The 19,909-nt window shown below is 46.2% G+C and overlaps 2 protein-coding genes across 4 annotated transcripts; both read right to left on the bottom strand.

Moving 5' to 3' along the window:
• Positions 1-175: 175 nt before the first annotated feature.
• SERPINF1 (serpin family F member 1) lies at positions 176-7,365 on the bottom strand. The gene is made up of 8 exons (XM_075032661.1): positions 7,190-7,365; positions 4,575-4,660; positions 3,962-4,163; positions 3,727-3,882; positions 2,736-2,939; positions 1,798-1,940; positions 957-1,167; positions 176-584 (listed from the first exon to the last, which is right to left on the bottom strand). The coding sequence occupies exons 2-8, from the start codon at positions 4,650-4,652 to the stop codon at positions 325-327; spliced, it is 1,254 nt and encodes a 417-aa protein (XP_074888762.1). The 5' UTR covers positions 4,653-4,660; positions 7,190-7,365; the 3' UTR covers positions 176-324.
• Positions 7,366-9,312: 1,947 nt separating this feature from the next.
• SERPINF2 (serpin family F member 2) lies at positions 9,313-19,858 on the bottom strand. Of its 3 annotated transcripts, XM_075032660.1 has the most exons (10): positions 18,807-19,858; positions 18,165-18,212; positions 17,635-17,698; positions 16,845-16,907; positions 15,405-15,822; positions 14,959-15,102; positions 14,609-14,812; positions 13,633-13,775; positions 12,838-13,042; positions 9,314-12,025 (listed from the first exon to the last, which is right to left on the bottom strand). In XM_075032660.1, exons 3-10 carry the CDS (start codon positions 17,692-17,694, stop codon positions 11,712-11,714), a joined length of 1,551 nt encoding a protein of 516 aa, XP_074888761.1. In that variant the 5' UTR covers positions 17,695-17,698; positions 18,165-18,212; positions 18,807-19,858; the 3' UTR covers positions 9,314-11,711. The 3 variants fall into 3 exon arrangements, with proteins under 3 accessions (XP_074888759.1, XP_074888761.1, XP_074888760.1); XM_075032658.1 differs by lacking the exon at positions 18,165-18,212 and having other exon boundaries at positions 9,313-12,025; XM_075032659.1 differs by lacking the exon at positions 18,807-19,858 and having other exon boundaries at positions 18,165-18,787.
• Between the last annotated feature and the right edge of the window lie 51 nt (positions 19,859-19,909).

The raw sequence follows: 19,909 nt of genomic DNA, 5'->3' as shown, positions 1-19,909 counted from the left end.
CAGTATAAACAACTGGTGTCAGGTTGGAAGACAGGATAGGGAAGAATGCAGTATACACCAGATGACGCTTGCATATAGGACACAGAACTGCATCGTGGCTCATCTGGGGAAAATGGGAGTGTGAATCCGCATGATGTAGGCAGACAATCTTTCAAGGGAGAATACTGGGGCTTGCTGAGATTAATAGCAAAAGCTCTTTTATTGCATTATGAAGGCATAAGATTTGCAAGTTGTGTCTTTGTGCAGCGGAGCAGGGAGCTAGTATCCCTCCCAATACCACCCTTTCCATTTGGGCCCTACCATTGCAGATTATTGTGAAGGAATCTAAACACTCCTGGGATCCAGGATCTTGCCAATGAAGAGGAGGGTTCCAGTGGTATCATCTCGCAGTACAAGAAGGAAAGGTCTGTCCACGTGATATTCTATGGGGAAGGTCAGACGAGCAGCATTCACCCCAGGATTTGGTGTGGATCTTTCCCCATCTTCACTAAGCTCCAGAATTGCCTTGTGTTGCACATGCGATAGCTTAATAGGTTTGGCAGAAATCATGGTAAAATCAGGTGATGTGAAAAGTGATTGGAGCCCTGGAGGAAAGAAAGAAAATTCCATTAGCTGAAAGCATAGATTGCAGTGGGGGAGCAGTACTGCTAATGCTGTGATCTAGGAGGGCATGTAGCTGCTCTGGTAGAGGTTATTGGGGTAACAGGGAGAAGCTTACATCTGTTTGTACTGAGTTTCTCCCTCTCAATCTCAGAAGCATTGTATGAGCTTGGTGGAGAGACGTGATAAAAGGTTGAGGAGTCCTGGACCAAGGTGATTTAGTTGCTGGTGAAATCTCTACAGACTGACAGCAGGACCTAACTAATAACCCACCAGTTTCATATTCTGAGAGCAGGAAGTAACTTGCCCACTGCTTTGAGCCCTGGCAGTCTGTAGAGGGTGTGTGATGTACATACTTGTCTCCTTTAGTGTGTTGCCAAGTGCCTCTTCATAGTTCAGCTTTAGTTTGGGCAAGCTTAGCACAGCGTGGACTGTCTTCAGCTCCCTGTCTACATCGTGGATAAATTCAGAAGTAAGGCTTTCCTCAATCAGACTCATATTCTGGATCACCTTCGTAGGCAGGAAGAACATGGCACTGATTCCCTCTGTCAATGGCAGCTGGGCAATCTGGAAGGCCAGTTATAAATAAGAAAGGGTCACAGCAATAATAAACAGTTTTACCTGTCCTGTACCAGGCACAGGCCTCAATTTTGACTGCCTGGTCAGCCTTTCCAGTTAACATTTGGTCGTCTTCCCTGTTTGCTTTTATTGGACATGATGCATCCTGACCCCTCAGGTGCCCAGGCTTTCATCAACTCATGCTGCACTCTTTCTGCTATTACATGGCAAGTGCTCTCTCTTACCTGTTGAATCCTGTAATCAACTGCAGTGTTGCTTTCGCGGGTTCTCAGCTGGAACACCTTTGAGCCCATGCTACAGTGAAAGAGTGGTTGAAAGAGGTAGAAATGGAACAGTTTTGAGGAGTGTGCCCTGCCGTTCTTGCCCAACTTAAGGTCAAGCAATACAGGCTAGTAGGACCTGTGCATTATTTAAATTCTGGACTGCTTGTCACATAGCCAATGTAGAAGTAGGATATTCTTAAGAATCTTAAGAACATACCGCCTTTCAAAATAGGGATTGCAAAACTAGCCTGATGGGAGGAGCAAAGCTGTCTTCTGGAATGGGTTAACAGGTAAATGTAGCTGAACCTGTTCCTCAGTAAGTTTAGGAGATCTTGTGCAATATATGCTCTCTGACCTTGCAGTTGAGTTCTGAGTCAAAACCATATCGCAGTATAGCTTTGGGGTCTGACATCATGGACACCTTCACAGTTCTGTCCTCATCCAGATGGAAGTCCTTCAGGGCAGTCTTCTTGGTGTCAAACTTGGTTTTCCATGTCCCTATTTTTTAAAAGATAAAATGGAGGATTTTCTGGAATAATAGCATATGAAACCACGCTTGTGTCTGTGGCTGAGTAATCTGGCACTTTATATATACAGTATTTGTGCTTTAAGAGTTGAGGCATAACTGAATGATGATAGAGATGGAAATAGACTGATTGGAGCTACTGATTTATTGCCACTCTTTGGCCCCTCCTTTTCATCTGAGAATTGGCTAAATGGGAAATAACAAATCAAGCCAGTGTATGGGTGGAGTAGTTATTGGGAAGTTGATGTCTACTTATGTAATTACAAAACTATTTTAAAGGGTAACAATTGTGTCAATGCATATAAAGTGCTCCTCTCCCCACCCTTTATTTTGCTCCTTGTCTCTAAGCAATAATTCTCCATGACACTGGCTTACAGCATGTTCTAGAACAGCTCTCTAGTATCTCTCTCCATTCCCTCTACAGTGGTGAAAAGGGTCAGTACACTCGTTAAGTTGTCCCTTCCCTAAATGGTAATATTCTGTCTCTTGCTGTGGAGTTTTGTGAGCTTGAACTTTCTTCTCTGGTTTCTTACTGCAAACAGGTCAAGATTCAGCTTCCCAAGAGTAATAATTCCTCCCTTGAGGACTATTTCTGTTTAGGTAGCATGCATTTTTTCTTCTTTACTAAACATTCTCAAACACTTTCTTCTTATACTCTGTCTCTTTGGCAGTCTGTTTGCTCTATTGGAAGCGAGAGCATTCCCTCACATCTCTTCTAACGCATGCTTAATAGACCCTCTCTGTAACCAAGTACACAACATTCTTACCCTTGAAGTAAGCAGCCCCAGCAAGGAGAATACTGACATCTGTGGGCATGTCCTTCATAAACCGCATAATCCTTCCCTTTGTCTGCTGTCGTACCCAGTTGTTGATTTCTTGGAGGTCTAACTGGGTATTGCCACTTAGGGCCCTCAGGCGCATCTTGTAGGACTTCTCCAGTTGGCTGTGAAAACCAGGCTTCACCCTCAGTCCTGGGGAACAAAAACATCAATATTGCAGCTAGCTCCCTTATCAAAACAATCTCAAGGCAGCAGATTGCAATCCAAAGCCCAGCAGCAGTTCTCTCATAAAACATCTGTGGCTGTGCATATACAGAAACCTGCTTTGAAGAAGAATGACTGAAGGCACATGGAGGAAACTGATCCAAATCCTAGCACCACCCATGCTAGAGTATGGGATAACTCTCTTCTGAAAAGTAAAGAAAGGAGATAAGAAGAGAAGGCTTGGACACAGCTATCCCTGCATCAGTCTTTCTTCTTTCTCCAGCTTGCTTTATGAGTACGGCTTACTCGACCTATCGGATTCTTGGAACCAGCAGGTTCCAAAAGATAACTCTTAGCTTTCTCAGCAGATGTTTATTGCGTGCCAAAAGCAGACATTTAAAATAGTTCTGTAAGGTATTAAACAAAGGAGTATGGCTGAATGCTATCACAAATAGAAAATGCAATTTGTGGTTCCTGGAAGCTGGCAACACCTGCCAGAAAACCTAGAGTGAAAGCAAAATTCTCAGCAAGTTTCTTCGAGGTCTGTTAGTTGCTCTGTCACCAGTGTCTTTGTGTGCATAAGTCTGGTCTTTTCTTTATGTGCACACAAACTTTCCAGGCTTTTTCTGGAGCTGCAACAGCATTCCATGCACAGTCTGCATCCTGGCTCAACAGTACGTCAGAGCCAAAGCTGTTACTGTGGTGTTATTCAGTGTGTTCTACCTGCTGCTAGTTATTCAGGTGAAATTTGATAGAGGGGAAGAAGGACTTTTACTTTTCTCCAGGATGATACGGGAAGCACTTTTCATGCTCTTCTCTGGTGCAGACACGCTAGTCAGTAGGTCTTTGTAAGTGTTGTGGACCTCAGCTTTGTTAAGCAGATCATAGAAGAGAGCGCGAGAAATCACATCTTCTGTTCGTTCTCCAGCCCCTGCCAACAACAAAGACAACAGTATGAGGGAAGGCCTGTCAAGCCAAACAGCACGTGAGGAAAAGGGGCAAGAACTCACCAAGTGAGAGACCAGACAGTGCTGTAGCCAGGCTGAATGGAGACAGTAGCACATTGGCAGTGGCTGTCCGGCTAGATTGCTGACGGTACAGGTCATAGCCAAAGTTGGAGACTGCAGCTGCCAGCTTGTTTACAGGGGTCTTATAGAATGGATCTTCCTCTTCAACCTCACCAGCGTTAGCTCCATCAGCGGTGGCAGAGTTCTAGCAGGTACAGGGAGCACTGTGGTTAGACTTGCAGTTTACAAGGGCAGGTACAGTTGTGTTAAACATTTCAAAGGCAAGCAATCTACAGATACTCTCCTATGATCTACAGAAATAGTGGGTTAATCTTACTGATCGAGAGTGTAGGAACCATTACTTTACTTTAAAGTGTTCTGGTAAAGCCGAAGGCAGCACTTGGATTGGAATCCACTATTTCTGCCTCACAGTCATCCCCTGATGTAACTACTGTGGTTTTATCTAGGTAAAGCAGGAGTTAGTCTCATTAAGTTGCTAAATAAAATCCTAGTAACTCAGGAGGGTAGTGCTTAATCCTTCCATAAGATTCTCTAAAATTAAATTACATGCTCCAAGTAGCTCTCCCTCACTCTCTGCATGTTGTCTCCTACTCACCTGCTCAGTAGCTGAGTTCTGGGATCTGCTTGGGACAGTTAAGAGACCCAGGAAAAGGAGAACCACTGGAATCCGCATGCCTGAACCTACAGAGTAAGAACATGACACAGGTAGTTTGAGCAACTGAGCAAATACTTCTCTACCACTACTATTCGCTGTACCTGGTTGTGACAGGAACTGCAATGACACATGCTGCTGCTTGTCCTTCCTAACTGTGAAACACACACCTGATCTTAGCTGGGTTTTCTTCTCTTCTAGTTTGAAGTATTCAGCCAGCCTGGCCCCAATGACTTCAAAACGGGGCAAGCACACATGCCTGGGTGTGCCTGAGTGCAAAAGCAGATGTGTGTGGCCCAAACCACACTGATGCTGGCAGTTACTGAGTGCCAAGGTCCAGAAAAGCACTAAATCATATCTTCGGAGTTTTAGACTTTAAAAGATTCAATACTGCATTTATAAAAGGTAGCAAATCCATATTGTTGAATGGGGCAGAAGATGAAACTGACTGGTTACTGCTCTGCTATACAAGTTACCTGCCTCAGGCAGTAGTTTGTCATATTTCTTGTGTCTGCATGTACCTGAAAGGCTGTACAGCCTATATGCATCCTTTGCTGCTTATTTGCAATTTGATAAAGTAGAAGAGCTTTCTTAAAAGACAGTAAGAAAAAGGGCTGGGAGTAAATACCTAACACTGGGCCAGATCTAGAGAAGTGGTGACAGACAGAGCTTGGCTTATTCAACATTTTTAATGGCGGTGGGAGAAAAGTACCAAACTCCCCAAAGCTGTTCCTTCTGTGGAAGCCACTTTTGGTTGCTCCAGTATTGGCATATGTGGCCCTTCCAGACAGATCTGTCTGGTCCAAAGGGCAGCGCGTAACCTAGGGTTTCACTGTGGGTAAACCAGAGCTACTGCAGAAGTGTCATGCCCTTGAGAACAGACGCCACTGAGGCTAGTCTGAAGCAATGTTTATATAGATTCCCAGAAATTAAAGGAAGAGGGTTGTATTTAACTAACCCCTCTGATCCAGGCATCTAGTGAAGTAGGAGAAAGAACATGTGTTTCAGATTAACTTCAGCTATAAAGAAAACATGCCTGCTGGTAGAAATACAACTTAAAGCCACGTGGCTACAACAGCCCAAGTTCAGGACCCAGTCTGTTCAGGCAGAGGTTTTACTTCAGTGAAAGGCAATTCACCGTTTCCTTCCAAACCCCTTTTCTTCTGGAGGTAGTTCTGCCTTGGAGAAAAAGGTGTCACCGTGGAAGTTTTAAGTTTTCATCTATGTTTAGATAGTGTAACACAGAAGCGGTACCCTCTTTTCCCTGTGCACTTGCACCCTGTGGCCTGCTGCTATCCTAGCTGCCAAGTAGATGAGGTATTCTGGTGCAGAAGCAGCGTATCAAGAGGATTTACTATACTAGAAAAAACCAATGCGTTTAGTGGTATGATAGTGGATATGATGTTGGGATTGCTTATATCATTGCAGAGTTTTACAATGAATAGGCACCATGCTGAAAGAGAGATGACAGAAGCCCTGCGTGAGTCTAAGTTAAATGGGTCTTAGCGAGGGCTTTGTGAGGATGCCTGCACTAAGCAGTACTCTTACATGCTGAGCGGAAGAGGTTTGGCCCAGTCTAGTGTAAAGATGAAGGTTTTCCACGGAGCATAACCTTTTCTCTGAAAAAAAGATAATCATCTCAACACAACCTCTGCTTCCAACTACACTGAGCTCCTGGGAGCATGAGAGCGGAGATTGGTTTTGCAGATTTGCATTGTTTTTGCCAGTACTGTCACCAGCTTCATATTTCTCAAACTTTGCCAAAAAGCAATTTCCATTTTAGAAAGACAAAGCCTTTTGCGTTTAAATTGGCCTGAACATCTGGATTCTATTTGCATGTGTCTCAGCACACAGCCAAAAATGCAGAGAAAAGAATTTGGTTGAAGCAGAGGTGGGATGGTTTCAGGCATGATATTAAAATCTATGGCAGTGTTTAAAGAGAAGAGAAGAAGCACCAGCATACAGCATGTGATGTTACAGTCAGGAAGGTACAGGAAGAAAACTTTGAGAAATGAGCTGAGAAGGAACTCTGTGTCTGGGAGCTGTCTATTTGTGAAGGCCCGCAGGTGCAAAGGAAATATTTTGCTTTCCATCTATAGCGGTACAAGTCTCACATCATTTATAAACCCTTCTGATTTTAGGGGTGCTATGAAACATCACCCGCGAGTTCAAACTGCTCACTGTGATCGCTCTACCCCACAGCACTAACTCCTGAAGCATCTTGCAACCACTAGCTCTAGAGGATTTGACTGTCACCAAAATTGTTACCATTGCAAAGAAAAAGCATGTTCCCAGCTGCAACACAGATGCTGGAAGGGCAGAAAACCAGCCCAGCTCCCAAGCACAGCTCAGCCCCGGAGGCAAAGAGGTGGTGCCCTAGGATGCTGGTGGCTCCCAACCCTTGGTGAGATCTCCCATTTGGTGGGACTCCCACCCTTCAATACCTGCAGAAGAACCGTTCTTCCCATTTCCCAGGTCCTCTGAGAGCTCCCCAGCCTCATCCCCTGCCCTCTGCTCCCCTCGCTGCTGGCCCTGAGCGAGGGTGAGCTGCCCCTTACCTCGGGCTCCTCTCGGCCGCTGCAGTCCCAGGCTCCCGGCGGGTGCGAGTTGGGGACACTGTGGGTTTGGTGCAGCCACATCTGCTTTTTGCTGCTTCCCCCAGCCCAGCCTTCGACAGGCTTCAGGTTACAGCTTCCCAGGACTCTCTTAAAGTGCTCTGCTCCCATTTTCTGCTCCTGGCACCCTCCCGCTGAACTGCACTAATTTTTTAAGCCTGCCTTCCAAAACAAATGTGGTCCCTGTGATAAGGGCAGTCCAGCAGGTAAAGCACAGGTCGGAGAGGCAAACGCTCCCTACCCCTGTTTGAGCAAGTCTTTTATCCCCGTAGTTTTGCTGTATGTCACATGAGGGAACTTCTTCTGACTCAGAGGTATGGTTAATGCAGCAATGTTTAATGGATTTATGTCCAAGATTTAATGGAGAGACTTATAAAGTGGAAGCAGGATTCTGTTGCTGTTTAAGGCAGTTAAAGGGAAGACCTTCAGGAGTGGTTCTATCCGGTGACAGTTACTAGTTAACAAGAAGTTATTAATGTAACTGGCTTAAAGTTCTTGGCTGACAAGAAAGAGACTAAAAAGCCAAGGACTCCTGGTAAAAAATGATGAATTAACCAAATGTTGTAGGAGCTTACAGAACTATAAATGATCTGGAGAAGGGAAAGAGGCAGAGGGGTTTCATTATTTTTTGCTATAGAGGACTTTAGGGGAGCACTCGTCAGTGCACATTTAAATCAAGAGAGTGTATTTTTCATAAGTATTAAATTGTAAAACTCATTGTAACTAGATGTTGCAGAAGATGAAAGATAAACAGATTTTGGGGAAAAAAACAACCCAAATCAAATTAGTGGAAGACAGGTCCATTGAAGGCTAACAATGGTCAGATATAACGTCAAACTCAGCAGCTGGGCAATACAACCAGAGAACAGTTGTTTTTCCTTATCCCTAGTCATTCTTGGCTTTTTTTTCCCCAGTCATTTGTTACTGGCTATTGGGAGAGCCAGGATACTGGGCTAACTGGACATGGAGCTAGCCTGATCCAGGGCAGCTGTTTGTCTACTTGGAAATGCTGAAAGTAAATTGTAGCCAGTAATATCAGTGCCCCCGGCTCTAGGCTTGCATTGGGACATCTTCTTTTTGGGCTCCGAGCCTCACCGCTAACAGGTAATGAGGAGTTACTCAGGCATGCTGGCACTGAGCTCATACAGTCACTCAGCAAAGAGGAGAGGATGGTTTTAGAGAAGCATTAGCTGCTGTTTTTGCAAGCTGGAAAAGCAAATCAGGTAGTCTGCCCTGTGATTAGTCAGTGCTTCAAAGGTGACCCTTTCTAACAAGAGCAACAGCTCTGCTTTCAACTGCTTCTCAGCTTGCTCTGTGAGAAATCGTCTGCAAAGAGATGTTTGTACTTGTTAAGTCTTCCATCGTCAGCCCAAGAATGGGGGTGTTGGCTGTGGAGATATCTTCTGGTGGTTTTCGTCTCTTTTTGATACCTTATTTGTGGTATTAAAATGCCCTTTATGGAAGGACCACTAGAGAAGTTTTTATATCTTGTCTGTATCTTCAAATGAAAGTCCATCTGTTTAAATACAGGTTTGGTTTTAAACCACTTAAATCGGAGTGGCAGTTGTATAGAATATTATTATAGACCAAAGCAAGCTTTATTCCTGTAGGTGAAAGGTATCCCTGAAATGGTGCATAATACTCATCTAACTAGATGCAAGAGCTTAAATCAATTTTGTTAAATGTATACAAACATTTTACTGTTGGTCCGGTTTGGGTTCAAGATAGTAGGCAATAAGCTGTCTGAACAGTGTTCACCTCTGCTGTGGAAGTACTGATCATGTTCATATGAATTTGCTCTAGTAAGGAAAAAATACATCTAATATTAAAGACATTGAGACTTATTTGATATTCTCAGCCAGTGGTGCAGATGAGCTATAGAGCAGACACCCTGTGCTAGTCATGTCTTTTCAGAATAGAGCTCAGTCAAAATGAAAGCTTAGCAATGCAAAGTAGAAATTCCTGAGCAGAGACATTAATATTACTTTGCATTTTACAAACTGCCTCTTCTGGAGAGCCAGTGGAGTGAAAAAGAGTCTTAAGGTTGGTGTAACTGATAATTTGTTGAGCAAAGCACAGTCATGGAGGGCTGCTGTACTGTCAAATAAGATGAAATTAATAGTTTGACAAGAATAGCTTGGGGGAGGAGGGATGGCAGAAAGATGGAAAATAGGAAATCAGAACCAAGCTGTTCAGGAAACTGAGAATGAGGGGGAAAATCTTTATAGAAGAGGGGGAGCTGGAGGGCAGAGGCATGACAAGGAAGACTTGCACTTCAAATTTTGCACAGGTTGCAGTGCAACAGGGTGGAATTCAGGGAGGTTAGCGCTGAGGCTGCAGTAGCCAAAGCAAGACTTACCTAAGGCATGGGATGGTATTTCTGAATGTTAGGAATGAATCTGTATAAATAAATAAGCTAAAATGTTCCCTGTGGGCTAGAGCTATGCCCTCATAGTAGGGCTGAATTCTTGTGGGTTTACTTGTTAAAATTACATGGCCCTGTAATTACACCCTCTTTTTGAAGGGTATGTGTCATTGCATTGGTTAGAGGGGTAGACATTATCTTTAGCCGTTCTTCCCCTTTTAGACTGCAAGAAATGTGTAATTGCAGGTTTAAGCCAGGACTTTTATTCCCCAAAGTCTCCTGCATCCCCAAAATTCATGGTTAGTGAGTCAGTCCTTCTCTTATTCCAGCAGATGGTGCAGACTATTCAGGGACGGAGGCTCCCAGAAGCATTCTGGTCCTTCCTTTGAGGGAAGGCAGACTTCCCGAGTGAGGAAAACACTGCCAGAAGGATGGCCCTTGTGCTCTGTAAGTGCTATTTCGCAAAAACAGAGCACCATCCTTGTTACCCAGAAGCTGAGGGAGTTCGGAAGCAGAATCTACTATGGACAGCAGTTGTTTTGTACAGAAATAGCTGCAGCATGGCAGGCTACGGTGAGTTAGACCAATATTTTTAAGTGGTAGGATGGCTTGGTTGGGTGGAGGGTTCCCAAGATTCTTTCATGGTAGCTTATTTCAGACATGCACTGCTACCTCAGAACAAGGACCCAGGGAGCTGTGCCCATCTCAGACAAAAGCGAAGCTGTAACGGGACATTGCTTTTTGCCAAAACAGGGCAAAAGCAGTGACATTCAGCTACAGGCGTCAAAATCTGCCCCTCCTTCCCCTGGAAGCTGTCCCAACCATCCATAGCATTGTGCTGTGGAGCCAGGAGTATCCCAGTAGCAGAACAAATTGCAGATAGCAGATGCCAGATCAGCACTTTTGAACCTCCTAATAGATACCAGCAATGGTCAGGTTTTGCCTAAGAGAAAGGTTAAGGACTGTCACATCACTGCTTATCACTGCATTGCTGCTCACAGGCAAAGTACGCTCCTGTCCCTATGCTACTGAGCTCATGCCCTAATTCAGGGAATTCTGTCCATTCCACAAAGCCAGTTCTGACCCAGTGAAAATTCCCTCCATGCTCTGCAGGTGAGATGCCCAGAACTTATTGGACTCGGCCCTTGGACAGTCTTTACAGATTAGCCATTTCACCTCACAGCCCCTGTTGTCCTCTGTGAAGAGGTGTAGCAAAAAACGGATCCTTTGCAAGAGCCTCTCCTATCTTTCCATCTGTCATACCCTGACTTTTTTCCTCCCAATCTTTGCAATTATTCAAGCTGTGTGCTTTTTTTCTTTCTCTGTTGGGTCTTTCAATGCAACACCTTAAGCAATTATATTCTGCTTTACTCTTTATTATTCTGCCAACATAAAAATTACTAAAAAACACTTTATAAAATATGTCTCAAAATCTAGCATCACCCGAGAACCTAGAGTTTCCCAGGAAAAGGGCTGGAGATAAGGATCCAAAGGGGTTTCCCACTGCAGACCCTCCCACATCAGATCCCAACAGCCAAGCAGTGGGAAAATGGAATCTTTGAAAAGAGCCTGTGCCTGGAAATGGCTGTGATGCATCCTAGAGAAGACAACTAGTTACTAGTCCAGTTGATCTAGAGATTGTTTTCTAGGTGGATACAAATGGTTTTCAGAGGAACACTTTGAGGGAGACTTGTTCACAGGAACTGCGGAAGGAAGAGCCATATTAATATCTCTGGCTGTTGTCCAAGCTGCCAGATGCTAATGATGATTCCAGGCTATGGGGCCCTCTAATAAGAGCTTAATAAAGACTCTAATAAGAGTCTGGGGACAAGGAAGTCTCCCTTCCAGGACTGAGAGCCCTGGAAGGGAAATCCAGGCAGAGCAAGCTTTTCAGGTTCAACAGAGGGGAACCCCAGCCTGGAGAAGCTCGTCAAGGCTGGAATGGGCTATCCCAGAACTGGTCTCTAGGAATCTGTAAAGGAAAACAGCAAGGGTTGCCTTCTGTGGCCTCAGAGGGAGGTCTCCAAGGACAGGAGGCCTCTTTTAGCTGGTCCAAAGGGTCAGGTAGCAGTCCCAGAACACTTAGCCTCTCATCCTCTCTTATTTGGGCATGGGGTCTGTTGCTTCACGTGAGTCCCGTGGCTCTTTTATCTGGGGAGCAGCATTGGGGTTAGGGTTCTGGACACTGCCTATAAAAAGCGGGATGCCTGTTTCATCTTCAAAGATAACGAAGATGAAGGGCCGATCAAGGCTGAAGGCAGAGACCGAGCGTGAAATTGCAACACTGGTAGCAGCAGATGCTTCCACCCCATCTTCTTTAAGCTCCAGGGCAGACTGATGCTGTATACTGGATACAAAGAGAGGTTCATCTGCGATCTTCTGGAGATTTGGGCTTGTGAACAGCTCCTGGAGGCCTACAGAGAAATGAGACTAAGTTAACCTTTCCCAGTTGGTACCACCAGCTCTGATTTTTCTCAAAGCTGTGCAAAGAAAGCAATTGCCTAATTTGTTGCTATGTGTGTTGTCCACCGTGGAGGACCGGAGAACTGGCAGGCAAGAGAAACAAAAGCTGAAGTCCAGCTCTGGGGAATATGAAGAGCTGAGGGTACCAAAACCAGAACAGTTTTCACAAGCTTTGTCCACCTCTTTTAGAATAGTAGTGTAAGAACTTAGAGCCTTCCTTAAAAAGCAGTAGCAAGTCTGAAGGCTCTTTCTTGCTAGGCTGGAAACACTTTTACAGAGATTATTTTTTTAAGCACTTCCGCAAAACAAAGTGAACTCTTAATTTATTCTCATCTGGAAATGCAGTGCGTGGTGTTTTATTTCAGTAAGCTCTCAGTTCCAGGTTTTGTGATCTGCATTCTCTCTGTTGGCAATTTCTATGTCCTGGACAACATGTTAAATGACAAGAGGTAAAGGTTGGCGCATGGGAGGAAGTTGGTCTTGGCTACAAATAGGGGAATAGGAAGAACCTGTAAAGATTGTGAGGAACTGTGAAAGCTGCCTTCTCCATAGTATCATCTTGTTGGAGCAAAACATTTGGTGCTAGGCAAGCAAAGAGTAAGGAGGAGGAGAGGAATAAGAGATGAAAGTTTGGATGTTATCTGGAGCAAGCTGTGAGGCACAGCTTTAGAAACAAGGATGGCAGTTTTTAGTGTCAGTGAACAGATGCCATATAGATTGATCAGCTTCACTTACTCTGTGCAAGTCTTGTTAGAAGCCTTACCCATTTGACTGAGAACCTTGTTGAGTTCCAGCTGGTAGTCCAATTTTATTTTGGGGATCTTCACTGTGGTGGGTACCTCTCTGGGGAAAAGCTTGCATAGTTGTTCATAAGGGAGGTTCTCCAGCACATAAGAGTTATTCCAAGTATACTGGTTTGGTACAATGACCACAAAACTCATGTTACTCTTAAAGGGAAACTTGGCCACCTGGAAATAAAGCCAACCAGAATTTATGGAAGAGGAAGGAAAGTCCAGAAAGTGATGCTTTTAATTTAGTCTTCTTCTAATTGGTCTACAGAGCCAGTCTAGGTGTCTGAGAAAAACAGCCGAGTGGGAAGGAGGTATCTGATTTCTTCAGGGGAGAATGTTTGTTGGAATAACAGCATCAGATTTTAGTATTTAGCTATTGACTGGTAAAGATTGAACACATGGTGGGGTGGAAGCTGACGTGCACAAACATTGTACCCACTCTGGCTGTATTCTGAAGGGCTCCAACAGTACATATGCTGTCTGAGGGAACTCCTTTCCATATTTCCTCATTTATCTTTAACTCAGGGCTTTAAATCTCCATTAATTCCCGCTTAGTGGGAATCTTTCCTTGTGGTTTTCCTTAAAGATTGAGAATGAAGATTCAACATTCTTACTAGAAGCAAGGACAAAGGATGCTTATTAAATTTTTCTGTGCTATGCCTGTTAAAATACATTTGGGTTCTTGGAGAGAATAGTTGCAGTCAGTGAAATACAATAGCGAGAAGAAATTCCGGTCAAAACTTGCAGTGCTCCTAATAGAGCCCTACCTGAATGTCCTGAGACTCCAGTGTAAACCAGCTCAGGGAGTACTTCTGGGCTTTCATCATCTCAACTGGGACCACGAACTCATTGTCAAGGTGGAATACATCTGGCCCAGTGAAGTTAGCATCAAACTGACTCCTCCAAAACCCTATCAAAATAAAAGTTTAGAATTCAACAAAGTTAAATTTAGGTAGGAAAACAGAAACTGCCTATCTGACACTCCTCCTATCATGAGTTCTCCAACAAGGCAGATAGTGACCAGGCAAGTAGAAATACAGCAAAGAGAAGTCAGTACCAAGGCTGGAAGACCCTTAACAGCACAAAGCTCTTCTCTTCCAGAGAGGGACTATAGAATAGCAAAAAGAATGAGGATTAATCCTCATGCCTCAGTGTGGGAGATTACTGAAGGCTATGAAGATAAAGTAATGGATGTTTGCACTTTGAAAAATGAAGAGTATTGCCTTTGTGCTGTCTAGGGTGAAACAGTGCTCTAAAACCAAACTAATGCATTTGCAGATTTACCCCAGAAGTGAGTGTTCAGTCTGTTTCCATGCACAACCCTCAGGGAATTAAAAGAGGAAGATATGCCTGACCACTGTGCTGTAGTCAAAAAGAGATCCACAGGAGCTGCCTCCAAGCTCTGTGGTTGGTGAGTTGCATGTGACCTGGTTAAGAAGAGCAGTGATGTGCCGCTGTCTGGGATCCTGAACCACGAGGCAAAAATACTGCAGGTTCCACCTGCTGCGTTCCGACTCTGCTGTCAAGTAACATTTTTAGCACATGTGAAGTAGTTTGGAATCATTACTGTAAAGAAATCTAAGCAAGAGCAATGGCAGATGTACAAGGAAAGAACAAGCAGATTGACTAGCAGGAAGCAATGAAAGGAGATGCCATTCAGCTACAGTGCTGGTGGAAAACTAGTAGATTTCGAACTATTCCTCTGGATGATCAGGCTTGAAAAGTAAGGCCTGTGGAGCTCACCGTGGAAATGGATTGCATTGAGCAAGAGCATCACTGTGTTTTCAGGGAGCTGCTGTAGGAAGGTGGGTATTTGCCCATTAGTTGCTTCCTTTACCCACTTGTTTATGGCTATGAGGTCATCCTCACTGATCCCAGAAAAGGTCATGGGCTTTGCCTCGTAGAATTTCTCTGAATCCTCCAGGAACTTCTCTTTCACCTCAAATCCTGGCAGAGGGGAAAAATTCCACATAAAGTCATCAGACCTTGAAAAAAGCAGAGACATCTCCTGGTATGGCAGTGTGCTTCCATCACTCTCTGTCACCAAGAGTTTTATCCTACACCAGTACAGACCCTCCTGTGCCAGCTCTCACCTTTCTGCAGGTACAGACGCGACGCAAGGCTGAGGGTGGATTCCGCGAGCCTTCTGCGAAGGGTGCCCAACATGTGGTGGAGACAGGGCACCGACTCCAGATGCATCGCCTGCAGCAAATGCTTCTCTGTCTGATTTGCTGCTCCTAAAAAGCAAAGTCAAATTCCTGTTAGTTCATGCCCATGTAGTGGAAAACAGGGATATTACCCAAGCTGCCTCCTTTTAGAAATGTACCGTGCCTTACAAAAGAGGCTGGAGAAACCTGACAGTAGGAGCCTCAGCATGGGCCACGGAGGACAGCTTCAATTGTAATTGTACCTAATTAAAGCCGCAGGAGTGAGATTAAGTGGAAGGTGCCATATTTAACCTTTGCATTTTGCACATTGATTCCTGGTGCCTCCAGGAGGGGCAGGGCAGGAACCAGTGCTTTTGTAACTTAGAAGTTACCCAGTGCCAGGTGAGACAAGGCGAGGGCGATGCTGAAGGGTGATAAGATCACATTGGTTCTGTTGGACTCCAGCTGGACCTCTCTCAGGAGATCGATGCTGAATCTCATCAAGCCATCTGCTAGCCTCTGGCTCTTCTTCCAAGTCATCTCACAGTTTTTATCTTCAGCCTCTCCTTCCTCTTCAGAAGAGGCAGTTTCCCCAGATAGTTGCTGTTCATGACAGCCCACAGCCCCAGCTATGACTTCATCTTCTGGGTTCCAGTCATTCCTCATGCCTGGCAGTGCGGTGGTGAAAGGTAACATGGGTCCATCAATCTCCTGGAAGTTGTCATAGGTAATGTCTGCCATCCCTGCGCTCGGCATGGGTGGGATGGCTTCCTGCAGAGCAGACTGTACAACTCCAGCACTTTTCACGTCCTGTGGAGAAACAACCTCGTGGGCTTTACTGCGCACCTAAATGGGCTGAGAAAACTCTCCAGCTTCTCTACTCTGGTGGTGTATTCACTTCAGTTTGCCTTTTAACCTTGAGGTTAAAAGCACCTCAATGAGTATGGAAAACAAGGTCTTGTATCCTGGGAAAATGGACCAAGTGAGGGTCTTGCAGTGGTTGCCCCTCCACTTGCTCTCGGGGCCTGCCCCAGGCAAACGAGCCCAACAGGCATGCTTTGAGGGCAGGAACCACCACCCGCTCAGCACGTCCTGTGCCTTCACCGATCTATAAAACTAAATCATCATCCTCAACCTTGATTTCACCACCTCCTCTCGCATATTTTAGGACTGCCAGTCTGCCTCGTGCATCGGTCAGCACCCTCTACTGCTGTCACAGCCTTGATCCGTTTTGGCTGAAATCCTCCTCCAGGCATCTGTCTCTTCTTGACTTGTCTGTTCTATTCCATCCCTTTTCTCTCCAAATCCCTCATTTTCCAGTTTTCTAAGCTTTAGCCTATAGCACTGCTGCTACTGTCCTCACATTTGCATGGTCTTAAACACATGCTTTTTACCTCAGATCTCTCTGTTCCCACCAGCAGCCGGATGACATTCCTCTACTGCAGGAGCTCTGCACTGTCAGAGCCAGGCTCAGTGGATAGCATCAGCTATGGGTCTTTCTCCCTGTCACCCTCATAGCTAGTTTTCTTCATCTTCCCTTATCAATCAGAAATGAAATAATCTACCTGCCAGTCCCTGTACCCACCAGCTACTGATGTTTACTCCACATGCTGCCCAGTTATTTAGGCTGGAGCTTCCAACACGAAGGAGCACAGCGCTGGCAGCAGCAGTGAAGTGTGGAGGGAAGCCTGCACAAAGATGGACTTTCTCATTGCTCTGTCACTGCTAGATTGTACTGCCTGGGCTCATCCCATCTCAGGACAAACTGGAAAACCGTTGCAAATAGCACAGCATAAGTTCAGTCCCCTTGGGTGGAACCGGTCATTGCTTACCTTCAGCTCCCCATCCTTGTCTAAGAAGAGACGCTTTTGCTCAATGGCATGTGCTAGAGAAAACTGTAGAGGGGGGAAAAAAACCAAACAACAAACAGTGTCAGATCCCAGATAATTTCCTCTGAATTTCCAGAGTCAAGTCTTTTCTGCCCCCACTCCTAACACAGTCCTGTGGGGCCAGGTCAGAGACTGGTACCAGCCTCTGCATTGCTACAGCACAGGTAGGGCTTTAGGATGTGGACCCAGAGGCAGAGGGGTCCACCGTGGGGAGGTGGAAGAGAGCAGGGAGAGACTGCAAATGCTGGATTTGTTTAGAAAGGGACCAGGTCAGAAGGGTAGAAAATAACGTATCCTCTAGAGAGTGAGCAGTGTGGTTTTGCAATCTCAGATCTGACAGGGATCCAGATTTAAAATGGGAGGGAAAAAAAGCTGTTATTAAACAACCTCCTGTTAACCCCTGAAGGTCAGGGTCACTAAATACAGTTGAAGCCAAGTTTCCAAAGATTTTCTACAGTAATTCACTTGAATAATGAGCATATCCACAGCTGTATTAGCTGGGAAAAAGATTAGAAACCTTGCTGCACTGGGGCACAGGCTAACCCCATGGCAGAGAAGCAGTGTCCTCCACCAGTTTGCCTTCCAGGGCTTCTCAGGCAGAAGCATCGGGCGGTATTTGCCCCATGGTCCGGTGCAGGAGAGCCACCTCACTCCCCCTGCCCTTTGCTGACTGGGGAGAGGGCTGTGCTCACACAGCAGAGGCCCCCACCATCACTGGAGTGAAGGAACTTACCCTTAGGTGACTGTGCAGAACAGACAGGCAGAGCAGCCACAGACCCCAGAGGAACACCATATTTCTGGAACAGAAGGACCAGCCGAGAGAGAAGTTATTTCCAGCTGCCTGGCAGCAGCAAGCTGAGCCTATTCAGGTCTACAGGGAGAAAATTATCAACCTGGCCAAACAGGTTGGCGCAGGAGCTTGCAGAAAGCAATAGGGAGATGAACAATGCTGCAAAGAAACAACACAGGACTCCTGGGTCCAATGCCAAGGCAGCAAAATCAGAAAGGAACAGGGACCCGCACCGGAGCAGAGCTGTAACCGCAGCCAGGCTCCTACATGACGCTCTCTTGCTTGGATCCTGCATTTCTGACCCCATTGCCCTTATTTCTCTGGATTGCAAATGGTATTTTCCTAATCAGTCCTGCACACACTGTGCCTCTGGAAGAAGACAAGAGCCTCTGCTCCTTTCCCATGCAAACCACTGAGGTAGAAGCACAGCATCCCCAGCTGTGCCACGGGATCTTGGGAGAAGGGATACTAACCTGCCTCAGAGGGGTTGCAGGCACTCAGCAAGTGCTGTCTGGGAGGGACTGTGCAGGTAGAAAATGCAATACCAGAGCAGTTTCTCAGCAATATGTCCTGGAATAGAGTCCTCCCCTTCCCAGCACTCGCCTTCCCCCTTTGCTGGCAAACCCAGCCTCTCCCACCCCCGCATTCCGATTCCTGTATGGGACAGTGGGAGCAGGGCTTCCAGGGCCATGGATAAAACCCCACCCATACCCTGGCCACCGCTTCACACAGCCACTTTTCCCTTTTAAACAGAAATAACATATCTTCTTCTTAGTATAAAGCCTCCATGCCAAAGCCCAACCCTCAGCACAGCTGCCATACACTTAATTCCTGGGGCTGCTTCCCACTCTCCAAGCAGTCCTTGCTTTCACCCGAAACTGCTGGGTTGTGACCCCAGTTGCCAAGTGGAAGAAGCAAAACTTGAGGCCATTTCATTCTCCCTCTTCCCTCACCCCAAATCCTGCAGCCACATATAACCCCGAATGTCCCTTTTCTCCCTGACGGTGCCCATCCTTTAACCCTCTGCCAAATTCACCCCCCTCTCCCGGAGAGGCACTATTGCTCGTTGGAGGAGCCCCCATTTACTGTCAAATCCATGTTCATTTGCCTCTTACCTGAGGTTGCTCATGTCCACGTTGGAGCTGGCACCTGCTTTAGCCCGGCCGATAGCTCTGCGTGGGGCAAACACAGTCTCTTGTCCAGCCCACTTCCCCTACCCGCCGGCAGCGACCTTCGGCACCACCCCATTTGAGAATTTGGCAGGCAAATATTGACCTACAGCATCCGGTTAAACATTTGTTTGGGGGATAAGAGTGAATTTGTGCTGCATTTGGGGATGGGGAGACACTTTGGGCTGCTGTACCCTCAAGACAATATTAACACCGAGTTTACCAGCTCCAAAACTCCCATCAGCAGAAGTGACACGCAAAGTCAGTTGTCCCTAGCAGTGGCTCTGCTTTCCGTATACTGCCTGTGCTGGGTATGTGCTCTTTTATTCATAATCTTTAGTGAAAACGTAGGGCTTGGTATTTATTGCCACAGGGTGCTCTGGTTTTGGAATTTTCTTTGCAGAAACCCCCAGATATTTACTCGCTGTATCCCAGCTGCTTCTGCTGCAGCAAGCGCAAGGCACTGGTTTTAACAGATGGCTGCTGCCCAAGGCCCTGTGGCCACATACCCAAGCAAGAGGCGGCAACGCTCAGGCTGGACTGAGCCAAGAGCAGCTGGTACCTCCCCTGGGGCACAGCACACACCAGAGCTCTGCTGGGGGAGTTGGCCCCGGTGCCGGGCTCCACGGCACGCACGCACTGCTGTGGCATGGAGGAAGAGTCTCGGGGACGGGCAGAACTCCAGCGGTCCCGTCCTGTGCGGTTTTGTGCCATATGCAGAAGTGATGGTGATCCTTCTCGGTTCTGTCCATGTCCTCAGTGTGAGAGGAGTCACTAAGGAGCAGTGGAGAACGCTAATGGGACTGCAGCGCTTGCAGTCATCCATTCCTCGCAGCAGCTCTTGGTTCCCAAATTCACCCCAGACACTGGGAAGGAGTGGAAAGGAGACAGGTCTGAGCTCTGCAACCAGAAACTACTTTGGGACATGCCGCTGCAACACGGGGAGCTACTTCCCCTTGGAAAGGAGATCCAAGTCCCTGTGCAGCACAGTCCTACCTTACATCCAGGGCATCTTCACAGCATCCCTCCTCCAGCTCACCCAGGAACAC

The sequence above is a fragment of the Buteo buteo genome, chromosome 7 (genome assembly GCF_964188355.1).
Source record: "Buteo buteo chromosome 7, bButBut1.hap1.1, whole genome shotgun sequence".
NCBI lineage: Eukaryota > Metazoa > Chordata > Aves > Accipitriformes > Accipitridae > Buteo > Buteo buteo.
Note: the sequence above shows the minus strand (reverse complement) of the source record. Positions and strands in the feature narration are given on the sequence as shown.

Bases quoted from the DNA above. Each gene is read 5' to 3' on its own strand.
- SERPINF1 (XM_075032661.1), bottom strand. From the start codon at position 4,652: ATGCGGATTCCAGTGGTTCTCCTTTTCCTGGGTCTCTTAACTGTCCCA. The intron at 3,883-3,961 runs GTGAGTTCTTGC...TGTTGTTGGCAG, and splicing joins ACTGTCTGGTCTCTCACTTG to GGGCTGGAGAACGAACAGAA. The intron at 2,940-3,726 runs GTAAAAGTCCTT...TTTGTTCCCCAG, and splicing joins CCGTATCATCCTGGAGAAAA to GACTGAGGGTGAAGCCTGGT.
- SERPINF2 (XM_075032658.1), bottom strand. The intron at 14,813-14,958 runs GTGAGAGCTGGC...CCCCTCTGCCAG, and splicing joins GCGTCTGTACCTGCAGAAAG to GATTTGAGGTGAAAGAGAAG. The intron at 12,026-12,837 runs GTAAGGCTTCTA...ATTTCTCTGTAG, and splicing joins CAAGGTTCTCAGTCAAATGG to GCCTCCAGGAGCTGTTCACA.